Raw genomic sequence first — 18,765 nt, forward strand, 5'->3', positions numbered from 1 at the left:
ACGCAACCAAGATACATTGATAAATCCTGGTAATTGAGAAGTGAAAGTTAGAAACAAAGAAAAAGTATAAGTAGTGGGAAAATAGGACCTTGGTGATAGAGCTGATGCCAGAGATCACATGATATAATTTTGCAAGGCTGATTGACCTAGTCACTAGAAATACTGTTTTATCAGCAACACACATGGTAACTGTACACGTGGACCTCACTGGATGGAATGTACAAGAATCCATTTGACTACATCTGTAGAAATAGATTGTGGAAAGTCTCAATACCGTTAGCTAGTACAAGGCCAGGGGCAAACTGTGGAACCGATCACCAGTTGCTCAACCTGACGAAAATGGAAAAGAAATCAGTGAGCGGCATCAGAGTAGAGCCTTGACTATGTAACATCTGAGCTTAGAGACCTTCTCAAAGTAACTTTGACTCACTGAACAGTCATGTCTCAAGACCACGTATGCGGTGAGATGGCATAACAGGACACGTACATGAAGAAAACAAAAGGTCATTGAAAAGAAGGGCTGGGGGGAGGGGACAGTAAAGGAAGAAAAGAGAAAAATGGACGTCAGACGAGATTCTAACACTTGCTCCCAAAGTAGAAGTACGTAGCTAAAAGGAAGAAATGATGACGTGAAAGATGATGTGAAAGAAATGATGACAGGCTCTGAAGGGCGGCTTATGAAATTAGAGTATTCTAATGCAGTGTCCAAGGTCCTGGAGTTAGAAAATCAAAACTGAAGAAAAAGGAAAAGTTCAGCATTTCTCCAACTAAAAGAATTTAAAAAAAATCCTGAGTTGCAATATTTAAGAATTCCATGGGCAAAGTAAAGTATCGAACCATGCAGGAAGCATCAAGAGAAGATGGAAAGAATGCACAGAGTCACTGTACTAAAGATAGCTGGTCCTGTGCAGCCAATGCAGGGGTGGCATTAGATCAAGGACTGAGGGCTGCAGGGAGGCGCTCAAGCTGTGCTGCAGGTGTCGGCAGCCAGCAAGGCTGCAAGAGTTAACAGGAACCCATTAGCAGGATTCAACAAACATGCAATAGTAGAAGCATGAATTTTTCTATGCCAAGAAACAGGAAAGGCAGCCACCTGGCCAACTGACTGGAAGAGATCCGTATACAGGTGGATCCAAAGAAAGGTGATCCAACAGGATGTGGAAATTACCACGTAATATCATAAATATTATAATATCATAAATATCACATGCATGTGCAAATTTGCCAAAAACATAGATTTTTAAAAACAGTTGCAACAGTAGATCAGCAGAGAACTTTTAGAAATTCAAGTGCGATTCGGCAGTGGACATGGAATGAGCCATATCATTTTTATATGGATCTTGGCTGAAAGCATCAACTACACCCCTCCTCCTCACCCAACCCCCCCCCCCAAAAAAAAGAAAACTTTCCTTGTGCTTCACGGACCACACCAAGGTTTTAGACAACATGGATCTTAAACCCTAGATAGCGTTGCTAAGCAGGAGAGTCCCGGGCCTCTCCATTGTTCTCACGTGGTACCTATACAGAGATCGACAGGCAGCCATTGGAGCGGAACGAGGGGAACCGTGAAGGAAATCAAGTCAGGGAAGGTGTGCCAGCATTGTGCCCTTGCACCAAGGAGCTGGACTGGATGGAGCAGACTGAGGCCTGAGGAGCAGAGGGAGATTCCCTAACAACCGGAACCATCCAGGTGCCACAGCCTGACCTGCTGCAAGCAGAGGGCGGAAAGCACTTACTGATGGAGATCAAAAGCTACAGCCATCGATACGGGCTACATCTCTGCCTACAGAAAGCAGAAGTCCTCACCACTGGACTGATGACACCATGGTAAACTGGGAAATAATTTTTAAAAACATTTTATTAGGGGCTCATACAACTCTTATCCATACATATACATACATCAATTGTATAAAGCACATCTGTACATTCTTTGCCCTAATCATTTTCAAAGCATTTGCTCTCCACTTAAGCCCTTTGCATCAAGTCCTCTTTTTTCCCCTCCCTCCCCGCTCCCCCCTTCCTTATGATCCCTTGATAATTTATAGATTATTATTTTGTCATATCTTGCCCTATTCGGGCATCTCCCTTCACCCCCTTTTCTGTTGTCCGTGCCCCAGGGAGGAGGTCACATGTAGATCCTTGTAATCGGTTCCCCCTTTCCAACCCACTCACTTTCTACTCTCCCAGTATCGCCCCTCACACTCCTGGTCCTGAAGGCATCATCCACCCTGGATTCCCTGTGCCTCCAGCTCCTATCTGCACAACTCTGCTCTATAAACTGAGAAATATTAAAGCTGTTAAGAATTTCATTTTTCTAGATCTATAATCCACACCCATGGAATCAGCAGTCAGGAAATCAAATCATGTATTGGATCAATTTAATGGCAAAGGACCTCTTTACACTATTAAAAAGGCAAAGAGGAGGTTTAAGGTGGGTGGGTCTGACCCAAGCCACGGTATTTTCAGTCACCTCGTATGCCTTTGAAAGGTGGTCCAGGGATAAGGAAGGCAGGGACACTGATACGTTTGGACGATGACACTGGCAGAGTAGTGAATATACATACATACCATGGACTGCTGGAAGAACAGACAAATCTCTTTTTGAAGATGTACGCTAGAAGGCTCCTTCGAAGCGAAGATGGTGAGATTTTGTCTCATGTTCTTTGGTCATACCAAGAGGGACCAGTCCCTGGGGAAGGACATTCAGCTTGTGATGCAGCCAGTGAGATGGACTGACCCAGTGGCTCACACATTGCTGCAATCGTGAAGATGGTACCGGGCCAGGCAGTGTTCTGGGCACCATGTGTCGGCAGCACGTCGGCGACAGCACCTAACAGCAACAAGAAGTCAGGGGTTTGGCTGAATTTGTGCTTTGTTGTGTTTCCTGCGTTCGTTCGTGGTAAGATGAGCACGGCAGCCTCTGAACAGGGCTTGGTAAACCAAACCAGATTCTGCTCAACTCAGTAAAAATCTGAGTCAAAATGGAACCTTAGGGGGGAAAGGAGTATGTCCCTCCCCCGGGCCACGAACAACTCAAAACAGTGTGAGGCATGCAACGGTAAAGCTTGCCAAGTGCTGTAGGCAGCTCAGCATCACGTTGCCTTAGAAAATCATCGCCGTCAGCCATTCTGTTGCTAGTTCATATTGTAAGACTTGCTAGCAGATGGGATAACAGATGAGTCAGGATACAGTATTAGTGGTCCATAGTTTTTAATCACAGGCCACTAATCAGGTCGGTGCATCTGAGATTTCTTTAAACAGTTGCTAGGAAGAATTTATTTTCCCAGTAAACACGGAAAACCTTGCACAGGATCGTCATGATTGGCTATTTGACTAAATGAGTTAACATTAGCACAAAGACCATTTGCTTCACTGTGGTGTGTCGCTTGTATTTTGACAGACTAATTATACTGGTAACTCTTGGGCCCATTAAGTCTTGAAATGTCACATTTGTACATTGTAAAACTTCATAATCTTATCTATTTCGATGTTTTCCCCCAAGGGATCTTAAATCCAAATTATCTTGGAAAGTAAGTCTTTCTTGTCACTTGAATGTGATAGAGTTGATTTAAAGAAAGTTGGATTTTACAGACAACTCTTACTACTGATCAGTTAGCAGTGTTCTTTTTCATAGAGTTTGGGTATAATTCTTATGGTTAACATTTGAACTGTCAAAAGTACCGGTGAATTGCTCTAGACCACTTTTCCATCTTGTCACACCACTGAGTGACCTGTGCTGCTGTCTGTATGGTGCCAGGTGTCGTTTGCAAGTCTCAGAATGGTCATCGGCAGGGAACCACTCACGTAGATGAAGCCTCTGAGGAACCCTCACTGACCAATGTCAAGGCATAGCCCTGTTATCAGCCAGAGCATTTTCAAGTCAATTGGGGTAGATATAGTTAGGTTAAAAGGTAACATCTTATATAATCTCCTTTTGACCCTTTTAAAAGTTGTTTCATTGAAAAAAACAAGAAAGTGAGCGGGAAATAGACCTGCATGAAGCCTGCGGTGAGTCCTCTCTCACCATAGACCCGGGGTGAGCAGCCTTGCTATCAAGCAGAGTGCATTGGGAAGTGGATTGTGGCAGATCTGGTTAGGTTAAGATTTAAGTTTATCGTTTGATCTCCCTTTTGACCCATTTTGAAGTTGTTCTCCCTTTTCATTTGAACTTTCCTTTTGCTTGAAGTTTTTCTCTGTTTTACTGTATGCTTGTTGTTAGTTTTTTTGTGTGGTTTTGGTGTTCGCGGGTTTTTTGGTGTGTTTTTCTGTAAATAAAATTTAGGATAGGTAAATGAAAAGAGACAGTAACTGGATTAAGGATTCCTTCTGAGTGTGCAGGAGAGGTTGCAGGGAAACGAGGAGCTAATAGCAATGAGACCAAGAACGAGTAAAATGTTCTAAAATTGATTGTGGTAATGATTTTATGACTCCTCTTGATACGCGTGAACTATTGAGTTATGTGGTGATAGGTGGATTCTGTGTCAATAAGCTGCTTAAAAACAAAAGCCCCAAACAGACACCCTACGGCCAGTTCTGTCCTGCCCTCTGTGTCCTGTCTGTCGGAATCCACTCAACGGCTACTGTTCTTCGTGCCATGAAATTCTATAAAGGCTTCTCTCAGAAACAGCCTGGTACTTGGTGGTTCTGTTAAGCAAATGGCTTACTTCTTTCATATAAAGTGCTTTTTACCAGTCCTGCATCTCAGAAGGTTTCTCTCCAGCCAGGAGTGACACAGTGGCATTGATTTGACTCAGTTTAAGCCTTTATGGGAACTGATTTTATTTTTGTTCTTATTAATAATATGTTTTGTTCCCTGATGGCTATCATTTCAAATGTCCAGGAAAGGTGGAATTTCTTGTGAATAAGGGGACATGGGGCACCTTTGGCAATGGAACAATGTTCTAAAACTAGGTTACGGTTTTGTTTTTTGGGGTTTTTTTGGCTTGAATTTTCAAAAGAGTTGTAGGTCCTGCATCCACAGACTTTGGCCTTTGTATTCGCAGTTGATTTATTCACTTAAGGAAGTATGTTTACATATTCAATTAGGCATCAATATACTTCATCAAGTATGTCTATAAAGGTTATAAATGACAATCTTCCTTAATATAGCTAAGTCTTAAAGTTTTAGAACCATTGCTAGTTGGGTATATTTTATTTTATCAGCAAATTCAAAGTTAAATTTTGTTAAGTACAATTAGCTTAAGTCATGAAAAGAAATTTCTTGGTGAGTTATTAAGTTTTCAACATTTCTGTTCACATGTGGGAAAAAAAGCAACGCATAAAATTCTGAAACACCCCTGTTGACTGACGTGGCTTACCAGATTGTAAATGGTGACAAATGTAGATCAGAGACTGGAGACAGCAGTTTACGTTTGCATTGAGTCTGGAGTGAGCAGGGTGGCAGAGAGCATGACAGTGCGTGCGCTGCTTGGGTTTTGTGTGTGGGGACATACGGCTCAGAAGTGGCATTTCTTTCCCGTACTTGAAAAATTAAAAAGTGAGTTTACATGGATCTACCACAGCCCTTTACAGAGCACAAGTCCATTGACTTAGCAATTCCAAAGCGACCTCTTTCCCTCTTTCTAGAGATTTCAGGAAACCAATTTACCTGATTAGGACAAAGGAACCTTTATTTTTTTTATAGTTTCAATAAATCATTTTATCGGGAGTTCTCACAGCTCTTATAACAACCCATACATCAATTGTATCGAGCACAATTGTACACATGTTGCCCTCATCAATCATTCAAAGGAAACTCTTATCCCAATCATATCACATTACCTTAGGAGAGTCAAGTTTCTTTAGAGTATTTCCGTTGGTAGCATTAAAAAATGGTTTTAATTCGGATTAGCACTTTAAAGAGGTGATAAAATATTATGTGATATTATAGCCACTGGATCTTTATGCGGCTCCATAAAACTCTGGCTAATTGAATTGTCTTCCGTCACTAAAGCCTTGAGCCCTACTGCTTCCCACGAGTCTGAGAAAAGCCACTTTTGCCATCTTTCCCTCCGTGCCCGTGGGAGGCTTGATAGTGACAGAAACACCGTGCTCGTGTGTTTCCTTAGAGCTCCAGCAGAAACCAAAGCCAGACAGGAGCTTAGGCCTATAAATTTTAGTCAAAATGCCTGCGAGTTAACCACATAGGTATTTTTGTCTATCCAACACCGTCGTCTAGAGAGATTTAAGAACCCACAGTCTTCCTGTTTTATTAACCAAATGAATAGGCTCTGACCACAACTCACAGATGCAAAGGTCTGGGGATTATTTTCTAGTGGGTACTGTATTTGTTTCCTAAAACTGCCGTCACAAATGGCCGCAGCCTAGGTGCCCCGGACCATGAGCACTGTATGCTCGCTCACTTCCGCAGGCACAAGGCCCAAACCCAGGTGCTAGCAGGCCCAGGTGCTCTTTGGAGTCTCCTGGGAGCCGCTCTTCCATGTCTCTCGCGCAGCCTCTCCTGTGGCCAGCACACCCACTGGGCCTTGCTTCATAGACCGGGGACACCAGTCCTCCGGTGTCTCCACATGGCATTCTCCTTATGTGTCTCTCCCACTTCCTATAAAGACACCAGTCATGTGGATGAGGGTCCACTCTGTTTTGCCTGGTACAGCCCAACCGCGACCAAACCAGAACATATGTCCACCCAGGGGCTCTGAACGTGATCTTGTTGGAACCGGATCTTTGCACATGGGATCAGGTGACGATGAGGCTGCTGGGTTGGGAGGTGGTGTTTCTGCTCCTGCTGTTTCCCTTCTCCCTCCTCTTGTTCCACTGCCCCCAGCGGACTCATCCTTCCCTAAGTGGACTGTGAATGGATTTGTCTGGGTCATTCTGTCACAAGCTCTCTGTGGGGAGGCGGGGGGGGGGGGGGAGCTCTCATCTTCCTTGTATCCATAGTGCCTGACCCAGGGAAAACCTCACTAAATGCTTGGAGCAATGAGTGACGACTTATTTGAAAACATGGCTGGGGGGGAGGCAGGAGGGGGGCTTTGCAGGGAGCAGATTTCCTGTAGCTCAATTTGATACAATCACAAACCTGAGATCAGACTTTATTTAACTAAAAAACTTAGAAATGGGAATAAAAAATACAACCAAATCCATTGCTGATTCCAAACTCAGAAATACGTCTAACAATTGTTAAAGCCACTTATTTTCCTGTTGGTCTTAAAGCAGCCTTAGGCCTTTCCTCCGAAGCTATTTTTGCCCTTGCTTAATTCAGTACCCATGAGTGAGATGGTGGAATGGCTCTCCTGGCTCCTAGGAGATTAGTGAGCTTGAAGTAGAGATGGAAGGATGTGTACGCAATGGTGTCCAGACAATATTCCAACAGCGTTCCTTCGCAGGAAGACTAAAAAGATGAAATTAATACATGGTACAGTTTATAAGTGGATATTACTAATGCTTATTTCTCATCAATGAATGGCCCTGTTTTCTCCTTTAGAGGGAAGCTTATTCCATATTTTATAAACATTTTTCCATTAAAATGATTGAAACAAAAGTTTATGCAAGAGCTAGCATTTAGGTGCTTGAGGGGATTCACTTACGTGGAATCCCTGATTCCCTAGTCAGGCAGGCAATGGGTCTTCAGCATCAGAGAGCTACCTGGTTTTCACACCTTTTACATATCAAAAATATAAAAGTTTATTCGAGAACCCACCATTTTCCTCTAAGTAAGTTATTTCCTGAATTCTCTCCATTACCTTAATGGAATAGTTATAATCCCTTGGCAGCTTGCCCAGATAAGACAGCCCAACTCGAAGGCAGGCGTTTTCACTGTGGGAATACTGTTTCCTGTGCAGGAGGGGCCACCTGCTGAGCCATTGCTTCCCAGTCTTCACGGCGTGGGGTTCGGCATAAGCACTGGTGACTGGTTTCGAGGCATGTGCACGGCCCCTGAAAGCTGAATATTTTGTGGAGCGGGAGCATGAAACTCATTCCTAAAAATCAACTATGAAAGAATACGTGGAGAAGAGTCCATGGTAGCTTTGGGGCTTAGACTGACACACCAGACCTCAGTCGTGGGAAATCAACTGATTCAAACAACAGCCTTAGAGCCCGGAATGTCAGACAGAAAGGTGAAGAAGCAGACTAAGTTCCCAGTGGAAGGAGACGGCAGACACTGTGGCCATCGGGAACACAGCAGGCTGCGTAGCTCTGAGGAGCGCGGGAAGCGCCGCTTTCTCAACAAGAGAGAGAGAGAGAGAGAGAGAGAGACTGTGGAAACAGGCCTGGGCTGAAATCGCTGAGCAGGACACAGCTTGGGCTAAAAAGGGGAAAGTACAGGAAGACTGGCCAAGAGCTTCACCGATTCTGCCAACTATAGAGATGGGAGGGAGCCAGGAACTGGGCACAGGTCTTCTCTACTGGGCCAAGAAATACCCACTCATTAATAAAACTGCAGAGTGGCAACTAGAGGTCCCAGACAGCTTCCATCCACCACCTACACACACACACACACACACACACACACACACACACACAAAATGAGCCCGGCCCCAATCACCTGGGGTGTCCTGGCAGGAGCACCTCAAGCCCGCATGCCCCACTGTCTAGCTGCCCGCAGGACACCAGACTAATGACGGCAGCTATACATGCTACACAGTGACTGGGGACTCTATGCTTGCAACCCAAGGACCAACAAGAGCTTGCCTGTAGCCTGGCAACCAGTAGGAGAGCACCTTCCGCCCAGTGATCAGTGGAAGAGCATCCATGTCCATCTTGCAGCCAGCAGCAGCATCGTGCTCCTCATCACCACCCCCACCCCCACCCTACCCGCGCTCCCACAACAACCAGAAACACACCGGATGCCTTTGGCCAGCCACCAGCAGGAGTGCCACAACCTATCGACAAGCAGAGAAAAACCTGGACACTCTTCCGACAACCACCTGACATGACTCGGTAGGCATACCCCATCACCTATAAGTATGAGGTGCATCCTGACAGACTCAACAGCTAACGCACTACCTGTGCCAACACCCAATGACCACCTGGCTACAGCCACACCCATGATGTACAACTGTGAGCGCCAACCCAGAAGGCCCTCCACCCACCTAACCCCTGTCCCCGTTGTTAGGGAAAGAATGTGCTGTCTGCCAGCACTCGCGCCTAACCACAGAGGGCTCACAAGTGAGCGTGACCCAGCATGTTCCGTAGTCGTGAGAGGAAATCACCACCAAGCCACACAAATGGCTACAGAGAGATCCTGCCTTCACCACCACGTCGTGGACCTCAGTGCCTCCGAGAGAGCAGATGAGCGTTACTTCTCTAAAAAGCAGGACAAGAAAACTCAAGCAAGTGACCAGAAGATGGGAGAAAACCTTGCTGAGGGAGCAAAGGGTAACGGACTACCTGAGAAGGAGCTCCAAAGACGTACGTAGGGCCCTCAGAGAGGTCAGGGAGAGCACAGGCACAGCTCTAGAAGAGCGCACTCGGTACTCATCTTCCTGAGGAACATCGAGGGGAGGGGGCAGGAGTGAAGAAAGTTTACGAATTGAGGACAAAACTTGTCAAGAGGAGTAAGCTATGCAGAATTGGCGTTCCAAAACAGCACAGAGAGAATTTTTGAAGATTTTCTGTCAGCAAACTTCACAAATACTTTGAAGGATGAGTTTTGCATCCAACAATCTGAAAGATCCCCATACATGATAGACCCCAAGAGAGAGTCATCAAGCACATCTTAGTCCAACGTTCCAAAACAAACACATAGAAGGGATTCCGATAGTGACTTGGGGGAGGGCGGGGGAATCACCCACAAAGTAAGCACCAATGAGACTAAGGTTGATTTCTTGGCAGAAACTCTACAGGCAAAAAGACAATAAATGCCAAACTCCCTCATTGCCATCAAGTCGAGGCTGATTCAAAGCCAGCCTGTCAGACAGGGAAACCGCCACTGAGCTTTTGAAGCTCTTAACTCTTGACAGGAGCAGAATGTCCTCTATGAGCAGCTGGTGGTTTCGACTTGCTAACCTTTCTGTGTGTAGTGGGACAACTCAGAAAACCATGAAAGAAAACAGTCACCACCAACAATCATATGTGCAGCAAAATTGTCTCTTATAAAACGGTGGAACGAGGACAATTCCAAATAAACAGAATTAAGAGAATTTATAAAAATCATTAATTACCCAAGTTTGCAAGAAATATTAAAGGGAATTCACGAGCCAGGCAATCACTGGCATTGCACAACAACCCAGATGACCAGCCTCGCCCTCCGTTTCTACAGGAACATCACCAACTGAGAGCAAGGGACCAGAGCTGGTCCATTTGAGAACCAGCACAACTTCAGACAAGAAAGCGGCACAAAGGGTGTGTTTCCAGGACCTCCTCCTGGGGAGAGGGGCAAGATGATATCAAGAAATGAAAGATTTGTTTCAAATTCAGGAAGATAAATGTCAATTTCAGAACAACCACAAATAAAATGAGTAAATCTACTCACAAAACGCCCCCCTCAAACTATGGAAATCATTAACTTTTGCATGAAAGTCAGTAAAAATAAAAAAAAACAAAGGAAATACTAAAACCCATAAACCAGAAAATTAAGTGACACAGAGAAATAGCCACACCCACCCACATACACATGTATACAAGAATAAGAAATAATAGCAGTACATTCATACCTATCATTAATTTCTCAGAATGTAAATGGTTTAAATTCACCAGTCAAGAGACAGAAAAACAGAATGATGAATTTTTTAAAAACGAAGACAACATCAATATGTTACCTATAGGAGACACCTAGACACAAAGACATATGTAAGTTAAAAATTAAAGGATAGAGGGAACGATAAGTCATCTGAGGAGGTGCTTGCAATCATTAACCATTAGAGAGGCAATGTGATCTCATCTCACGCTAGCAATAGTGGCACTGATCCAAAAACGCAGAAACCACAAATGCCCGCAAGGTTATGGGAAGATTGGAACCTTACCCCCTGCTGGTGGCTCTGTGAAACTGCACAGCCACCGTGGGAAACGGTGTGGTGTCTCCTTAAAGAGCTGGAACTAGAAATGTCATCCGATCCAGCAGTCCCACTTACAGGTATGTATCCTACAGAAGGAAGGGACGGCAGGAAGGCTCAGACACTGGACAAATGGACACGAGGGCCTGGGGTGGGGATGGAGAGTGCTGACACGTTGTGGGGGTGACAACCCAGGTCTCAGTGTTGGGACAGATTCGGCAGTTAAATGGGAAGCTACTTTGTAAACTTTCATCTAAGGCGCAATAAAAGGGGTGTTAAAACAAATCCGTGACTAGGGACTCTAAAATACTAAACCGTGCGGTTTGAATTATGGATACTACCTTAGGAATTCAGAGATGGGGAAGATGACCGTGAGCTGAGAGGACGTGAAGTGGGGGCCTGTGTAGACAGCAGCTGGGCATGTCTTTCTCAGGTCTGCGTGCGCTCTTCAGCTCGCCAAGAAGGAGCCCTAGTGGCGCTGTGGGTTTTGCACTGGGCTGTTCGCCTCATTGCCTGTCTAATCTTGTGGAATGTTTCCAGAAACCGCCCCCTCCAGTTTATTTTGTAACCCTACTGTGATTTAAACTGAAAGGGTGGTGTTGTGCTATGCACTGGGCTGCTAACTGCAAGGTCAGCAGTTCAAAACCACTAGCCACTCCTAGGGAGAAAAATGAGGCTTTCTGCTCCTGTAAAAATCTTGGAGACCAATAGGAACAGTTCTACCCTGTCCTATAAGGGGCTGTGAGTCGGCATCAACTCGGTAGCAGTGAGAACACATCTAACAGATGCACCTTGAATACACAGTATCTCACAATTATATGTAAATCCCTGGGTTGTGGAAATAATGTGCTTCTACTTAACTGATAACTTCAGGGTCGGAAGCTCAGGTCTACTGAGAAGGGCTTCAGGAGAAAGACCTGGTGGTCTGCTTTTGAAAATCCCGCCATGGAAGCCCTAGGATGCCCCATTCTGCCCTGGCACCTGGGTCAGGGTTAGCTTGTTGGCCACGTGCGCACGCGTGTGTGTGTGTGTGTGTGTGTGTGTGTGTGTGTGTGTACAAGATACTCTGACAAGCTGTACTTTAGGAAATGCACGCCTGAAGAAGAGCATGGCAGATCTCACCCCTGAAGCCTCCTACCCCCAGTGCGTGGTGCGCACCTTCAGCGCCAGCCTCCCAGGGGCCTGGTGTCCAGAATATTGCCGTTCTGCGCAATGGTTTTGGAGCGCCTCTTTTCCTTCAGACTCTGACTCAGCCTTGTCAGCTTTCTCTGTCGAAAGTAGCTGTGATTTTTGGAAGCAGGGGCCACTGAGGGCCAGGTTTGGTGACAGGGTGGATGAGCCAGCTAAGAAATGCTACTTTGGTTTAAAAGTGAGCTGTGAGTAGGAAAGAATGCCTCCTGGCCTGCCTCAGAAAAGAAACACCAGACAACTAACTGCCTTGGGAAAATCAGGACAAGACTACAAGTGGAATCATTAAAACCAAGTTTTGGATCGTGTGGGTGGTGGTGGTTAGGTGCCGTTGAGGCGACTCTAGCTCACAGGGACCTCCTGTGAGAGTGTAGAACTGGCGAGAGCGATGGCGAAGCTGACGTCCGTATGGGAGCAGAGCCCCACCACTTTCTCCTTGCAGCTGTCGACGGGTGAATCGCCGGCCGGTTCCCTTAGCAGCCACACTTAACCACTGCACCGCCAGGGCTCCCTGCAGCCCAGACCCTGCTTGGCCTGGTATTGGGGCCGACCTCCACCCAACCCCAGAGTCCTTCTATTGCTGGTACCTTAGTTTTTCTTCTTCAACAGAACCTGGGCCCCCTTAGTGCTCTGAGGGCTCCCTTCCCCGAAACCTGCTTCTTCAAGGGCCAGTGCCGTCCTTGTGCTTGAAAGGGAATCCTGGCTCTCTGGTCCCCCATTACATGAATGAGGACTCCTTCCTTTTCCTGAAGCTGTGCATAAAGAAAAACGCATGTGCTCCCAGGAAAATGCACAAGCACACAGAGAGTGGCACACGGGCAGCTCTTTCGTTCGTACCACCTACTATAGGACTTGAGTGCACAGGGCCTTGCGTCAGCGCCTAAAAGCTCCCTTACAATGCCTAAGCTTTTCTTCCCATTTAATGTACGTGTTTCCAAGAGCACCAAAGGAACTTCGTGCTGCTCTGTTTTCCTGATTCGGCCCACCACGGTGAACCCCATGTTATAGGCTTGGTTACAGCTCATTGAAACACGACAGGAAGGGTCGGGCTGCCCGTGAGGTCTCCAAAGCCATAATCTTTATTGAAGCAGAATGCCCCTGAATGACTGGTGGGTTTGAACTGCTGACCTTGTTAGCAGCTGAGTTGCTTGTCCACTGCACCACCAGAGCTCCAGCCTACCAAGGTCCAAATAGAGCCAACTTACTGCCATCAAACCTATCCTGACTTAGAGCCATGCTGCAGGACAGGGTAGAGCCAGCCCTGTGGATTCCCAGGGCTGTCGATCCCTGTGGGAGGCCAAAGTGGCTGGGAGGTTTGAGCTGCCATACTGCTGACCTTGTGAGGAGCAGCCCACCAGGCCTGCTGACTTCCTGCCCTACGGCAGTGCGGGCTCTGCAAACTGGTGACGGAGCCGGCAGTCTTCACCCGCCTGCTGTCACTGCTTTCATGCTTGCTTCTTTAAAGAAACGTTTACAAGGAAAAAATATAATAACAAGCTAAAGGCCTAAGTATTAGAGGATATGTTTCAGGGCCTACCTACAATATGCTTCTCAGGAGATATCTATGTCTGGCTATTGCTCTATTTAAGTAGTGCAGTGGAGCTCAGGGTGCCACAGACCTGGCCCGAGCAGAGGAGGCGCCGCCCTGTCCCCGCAGGAGCCAGCAGAGCCAGTGACATGTGCCCGTGGCAGGGGCAGGCGCTTCACTTGCACTTTGGCCACGTCCCTGGAGCCTCTCCCCTCTCCAGGCCTGTGAAATGTGCGGTTTGGGAGATTTCACATCACAGATTAAGCACCCCAGTTTATCTGAACCCCGGTGTTACATATCCGGGTTAATTCTTTGACTGACAGTTTTAAATTTCACCATCGGGGAAACTCAGAATGGTATGGGTTATAATTCGATATGGTCACATTCTGGGGTCTCAGCACAGGCTCCTGATGCATAAGCGTCTGACAGTCGGTCAGGGCTGATGAGGGACAGTGGCGTGCCAGGAACTTACAGGCAGACCTCAGGGACAACGTGGGGCCGGTCCAGAGCACCCCAAGGAAGCGCCGGTGGCAATAAAAGGAGTCACACACCTACCTTGGTTTCCCAGCACAAGTTATGCCGGCATTAGCCTGTAGCTACTCAGTGTCCACACGCAGCATGGGCAGGAGTGAGCAAAACGTGCGGTGGGGAACCGGCGCTGATGGACTTGCCTCAGAGAGACCACTGATGTGTACGGGGCGTTGCTCGCCCTGCCTTCTGACAACAAGACATGTTTCATCAGCTTCTTTTTCTCATGTGCTGTTGCTGAAAAGGCCGAGGCTCTGATTGTCTTGTTGCGAATGATGGTTCTCACCGATGTAGGCGCCAGGCTCCTCCGTGAATGAATTCCAGTATTAAATATGAGTGGACGCCACTACCCCTGTGTGTTTCAGGGCATCCTGTAATATGTTGCTCAGCAGCTATCTGGCTGGTTATTTTTTGTTGTAAAGAATTTGCCAACATGCGCGTGCTAAGACTTACCAGGCCCGAGCCTACACAGGGAAGGTAGTGTTACGGTGGAGGTACTTGATTAATATGTTTTCCTTTTTCTCTCCCTACCCCCCTCCGCCCCTCTCTCCAGTTGAAGAATCTAAGTTTAGAAGAGTTACAGATGCGGTTGAAAGCCCTGGACCCCATGATGGAACGAGAGATAGAAGAGCTTCGCCAGAGATACACGGCAAAAAGACAGCCCATCCTGGACGCCATGGACGCGAAGAAAAGAAGGCAGCAGAATTTCTGAGCCCGCACGCCCCTCTCTGCTCCCAGAGCCCACCTGGAGACCAAGAAACCACTAAGGATCGAAGGACTCGTGAATTTGTTGAATCCCTAAGCTTTGCCTTCTACAGCTGGTCAAAGGCCATCTAATCATGAGTGGATGCACCCAGGCAAACTCCCCAAAGCAGCTTGTACCGCTCTAGCCAGTAGGTTTGCTCTTCTAAGTGGGGAAAATGGCAGAAACCGATTCTCCTCCCCACCTGTCAGCCGCACGTTGGCCACACACCAGCGTCCTCAAACAAGGCTTCGAATGCCAAAGCCCTGCTTCCCTGTGCAGCCCAAGGGCAACATGTCATCACATCAAGTAGCCTATTTATTGTATACTGCATCCCGTAGGCGAGCTTTATTTATTTATGCGATAGCCACGCCATCGTGTGTGCGGAGGACACGATCAGGAGAGCGTCAGTAAAGGTAGGAGCTGATTAAGAGCTGGTGGTGTTCATCTGAATCCCACTCAATGCCAGCAGCTCTGGGGCACACGTCTTCATTTCCTAGGGCCATTTTCCAACGGAAGTGAAGCATTATTAACAGTAGCACCGGCCGGGACCAGGCCCTTTTTATTCTGAAGCAATAATTCCATTTCTACCTTTTAAAATTGTATCGAATGTTTCCAATTTAGCCACAGGAGGGGCTTCAGTAAATTCATGGGAAAATGGAATTAAGTGGTAATGTTATTTTTCCGTGACCTTGTGAAGCCCCCCCCCCCCCCCGTGTGTGTGGTGTGTGTGTGTAGAGTTATGTATGTTTAAAACCAAAGAAAACAATTGAACCCTTGCATGCCACCCCCAAAAATGTGGCAAATCTTTTAAAATAAATGAAATTTTAAGACAAATGTAGTTTGTCAATGTTCATGTTCCACCTGTAGGCCTGAGAGCTAAGCCCTGTCACACTATAATAAACTCACTCAATTTGTTTCTTGAAAATACGTTCTGTCATCAGAAGCCTTTTTATAAAAAAAAAATATTTGTCTTTTTGCTGGGAATCAGTAAATATCTTAGGCTGGATAATGATGAGACAGCAAAAACATTAGTACTGAACCACGCAATCTTTGGGGACTGAACGAAAAAGAAATCAATGACACCCTGACAAAGGGGCTCCTGTCCAAGCTGCGCGAGCGTTTGTAGGACTGCTCCGGGACAGTCGTTCCCTAAGCTGCATCTGGCCGTCTGGACAGCATTTGTTCTGCTGTGTGTCTGTTGGTCGATATAAATCATGGAGACTAATAAACGGCACTGTGCCAGCCAGCCGGTTCTGGCTCTGCATCCTTTCAAAGCTCACGTGCTGTCTTCCCCAAGGAAGGAAGGTGGATTCAGACAGTTAGCATTATTCCCCAGGCATTTCCCACACATGTTCAGACCCATCTCAGGCTGGCAGGGTGCCCCCCTGCTGCAGTCTTCCTCAGGGAGCCCACTTTGAAGTCTCTGCCATCAGTGGTCACAGCCCAGGAAAGATGCCCTGAGGGTCTTACAGGGCTCACCAGCCAGCAGCTGAGAACTAGCCACTGGCCATTCTCGTTCACTCTCGTTCTCGGGAGCCGCAGGGGGCTCGTCCCAGCCTTCTGCGTGCATGGACAGAGGAAGGGGCTCCCACAATACATGAGACCCAACTCTGCCAGGGAGCTGGTTCCAACTCCTCGTGACCCTAGTGAACAAGTAGAACCGCCCCAGTGGGTTTCCGAGACTATCAGAATGGAAAGCCTCGCCTTTCTCCCACGGAGCAACTGGTGATTTCAAACTGCTCGCCTTGAAGGTAGGAGCCCAATGCATTCCCACTACGCCACAGGGGTTGGAAGTGCTGCAAGTTCACTCCGACACACAATGGTGCCTATGCCCCAGACCGTGCCTCTGTGTGGCATTTGTGTCTGTTGCAATGTAATTGGATGCACTTTATCGGGTGGCATGGATCGTGGTCGAATACTGGAAAGCTTACTGAAAAGGAAGGTGGAATTTGTGATAGCTGGGTCAGTCACAACTTTATTGGGGGCTCTCTGGGCAGTCAGATGAGCTAATCTATCAGATACGCTATTCTTTTGTCCCCTGAATGGTTTTTCTTTTCACTTACCTGGTAGCCTGCATCACTGTCTGGTAGGCATTAGATTGACTGCTGACCGCAATCCACCAGCCGCTCCTTGCGAGAAAGCCGTGGCGATTGAGCAAAGATTCGCTGCTTCAGAAACATCAGCCTGGACTTGGTGGCTGGGGGTTGGACTAAGCACCTTGCCTGGTTTCACTAAGTCAAATGACTGGTTTGCTCTCCTCCAAATAAAACCACCTATGTGAAAAAGCCAAGAAACCTTAAAAAGATGATTTTTCTCCAGTTTGTAATATTAGAACATTGGTGCAACTTAATTAGAAGAGACCCGTTACCATTCTTATGGGTTCAGAGCAATGGCATTGTTTTGTCTTAGAACCTGAGGAATCTCCAGAACATTTAGATTCATATCTATTTTAGTATTTAAAATTTTCCCCCAATGTTTTTACTTCCTGCCCTCCCCAGCCACCCCCACCAAAGGAAATCATGATAAAAGTCCAGTGCCATGAAAGAGATCTTCAAGCGTATTAAATCTTGATGAATTATGATGCTTAAGAAAAGCAGTGTTCCAGTTATTTTAATGAGTTCAAGAAGAAACTCCTTACTATTTTAACCTTGGTTACTGAAAATGTACCAAACATAGATAGATGCACTTTCTGCACACCCGTGCCCCTTAATAAATACAGTACTGTGAATGTCATGGAAGCTGATGAGTCAGGGGTTCATCTCTGAAAAGCCAGCCCCGTCGTATAGACTGTCCTGTAGAAGAGAACGTGTGCTTGATTGAATGAATTTAGATGACGCATTGCTACAGACATACAATACCCTTGCACGGCTTATGTGGACATAAATATCCTTATGTTAGAAATATGGGCTAATTTGGCCAATATAAATTGAGGAAGGAAATGTATTTATTTAAATGGATTTCAAAATAATCACACCTATTATTTGAGGCACCTACCAGGTGCCAGACGCTGGTGTGAGCATGTGACACCCGTCGCTTCACATGGGTGCCCTGCTTTACCCTCCGCTCATTCCCCAAGTCTCAGCCTTAGGGTTTGTAGTCACACTCCACACGGGGGGCTGTGTCGCTGCTCTAGTGGAAATTACATAATACACCGGTAAGATGTTTTCCACTTAGTCACAGGAAATCTTTTCAAATTGCTGACATATTAACATTCAAAAGCAATGCTATTTTCGTTTCCTATCCTGCATGTTAATGATTAAAATTAATCCTCAGACGACTAATGATATTCTAAATAGAACACTTAAAAAATCGGAGTTATACGGCATCACTAAACTGTTATTGGAACAGGCATTTAATTCAATATTCCATCAAAACGTTACTTTGGAGTGCCAGATACACTGTCTTTGGCATGAAAGACAGGGAATCGGGTCTAAGAATGTGTGGCAATCTGATTAGACCTGGACGCAAGCAAGTTTTATAGGCAGCTGGCCAGTCTCTTGCCCCACTGCTCCCGGTCCTCACAAAAGACTTTCAACCCCACAAAGTAATCCCAGCTTCCTGCTCAAAAGAAAGACCCCAAGAGAGGAAGCAGGTGACCTGATGCAGTACATCCCCCGGGGGTGGAGAAGGCAGCCAACTCCCCACTCTTCCAGTGCGGGGTTGCACCGTTAGCCCCACTGCCACCATTTTCTTCACTTGAAGTTCCCAAAATAAAACTCTTACTTGTTTGACCCCTTCCGCTTACCCAGTTCAAAATGAATTTGACTCCTTAGTGTTCAAGACTTCCAGCGGGCCAGCGTGTGTAACTCTCTCCCGCCGCT

The 18,765-nt window shown here is 46.5% G+C and overlaps 1 protein-coding gene across 1 annotated transcript in view; it reads left to right on the plus strand.

Annotated features, from left to right (window-relative positions):
• STK3 (serine/threonine kinase 3) overlaps window positions 1-15,778 on the plus strand; it is a 271,704-nt gene extending 255,926 nt beyond the window's left edge. The window contains exon 11 of the mRNA XM_075549446.1: window positions 14,753-15,778. Within this exon, the coding sequence (XP_075405561.1) occupies window positions 14,753-14,911 (159 nt within the window). The 3' untranslated portion in view covers window positions 14,912-15,778. The remainder of the gene's footprint in view (window positions 1-14,752) is intronic.
• Window positions 15,779-18,765: the final 2,987 nt, after the last annotated feature.

Source organism: Tenrec ecaudatus, chromosome 5, assembly GCF_050624435.1.
Source record: "Tenrec ecaudatus isolate mTenEca1 chromosome 5, mTenEca1.hap1, whole genome shotgun sequence".
Lineage (NCBI taxonomy): Eukaryota > Metazoa > Chordata > Mammalia > Afrosoricida > Tenrecidae > Tenrec > Tenrec ecaudatus.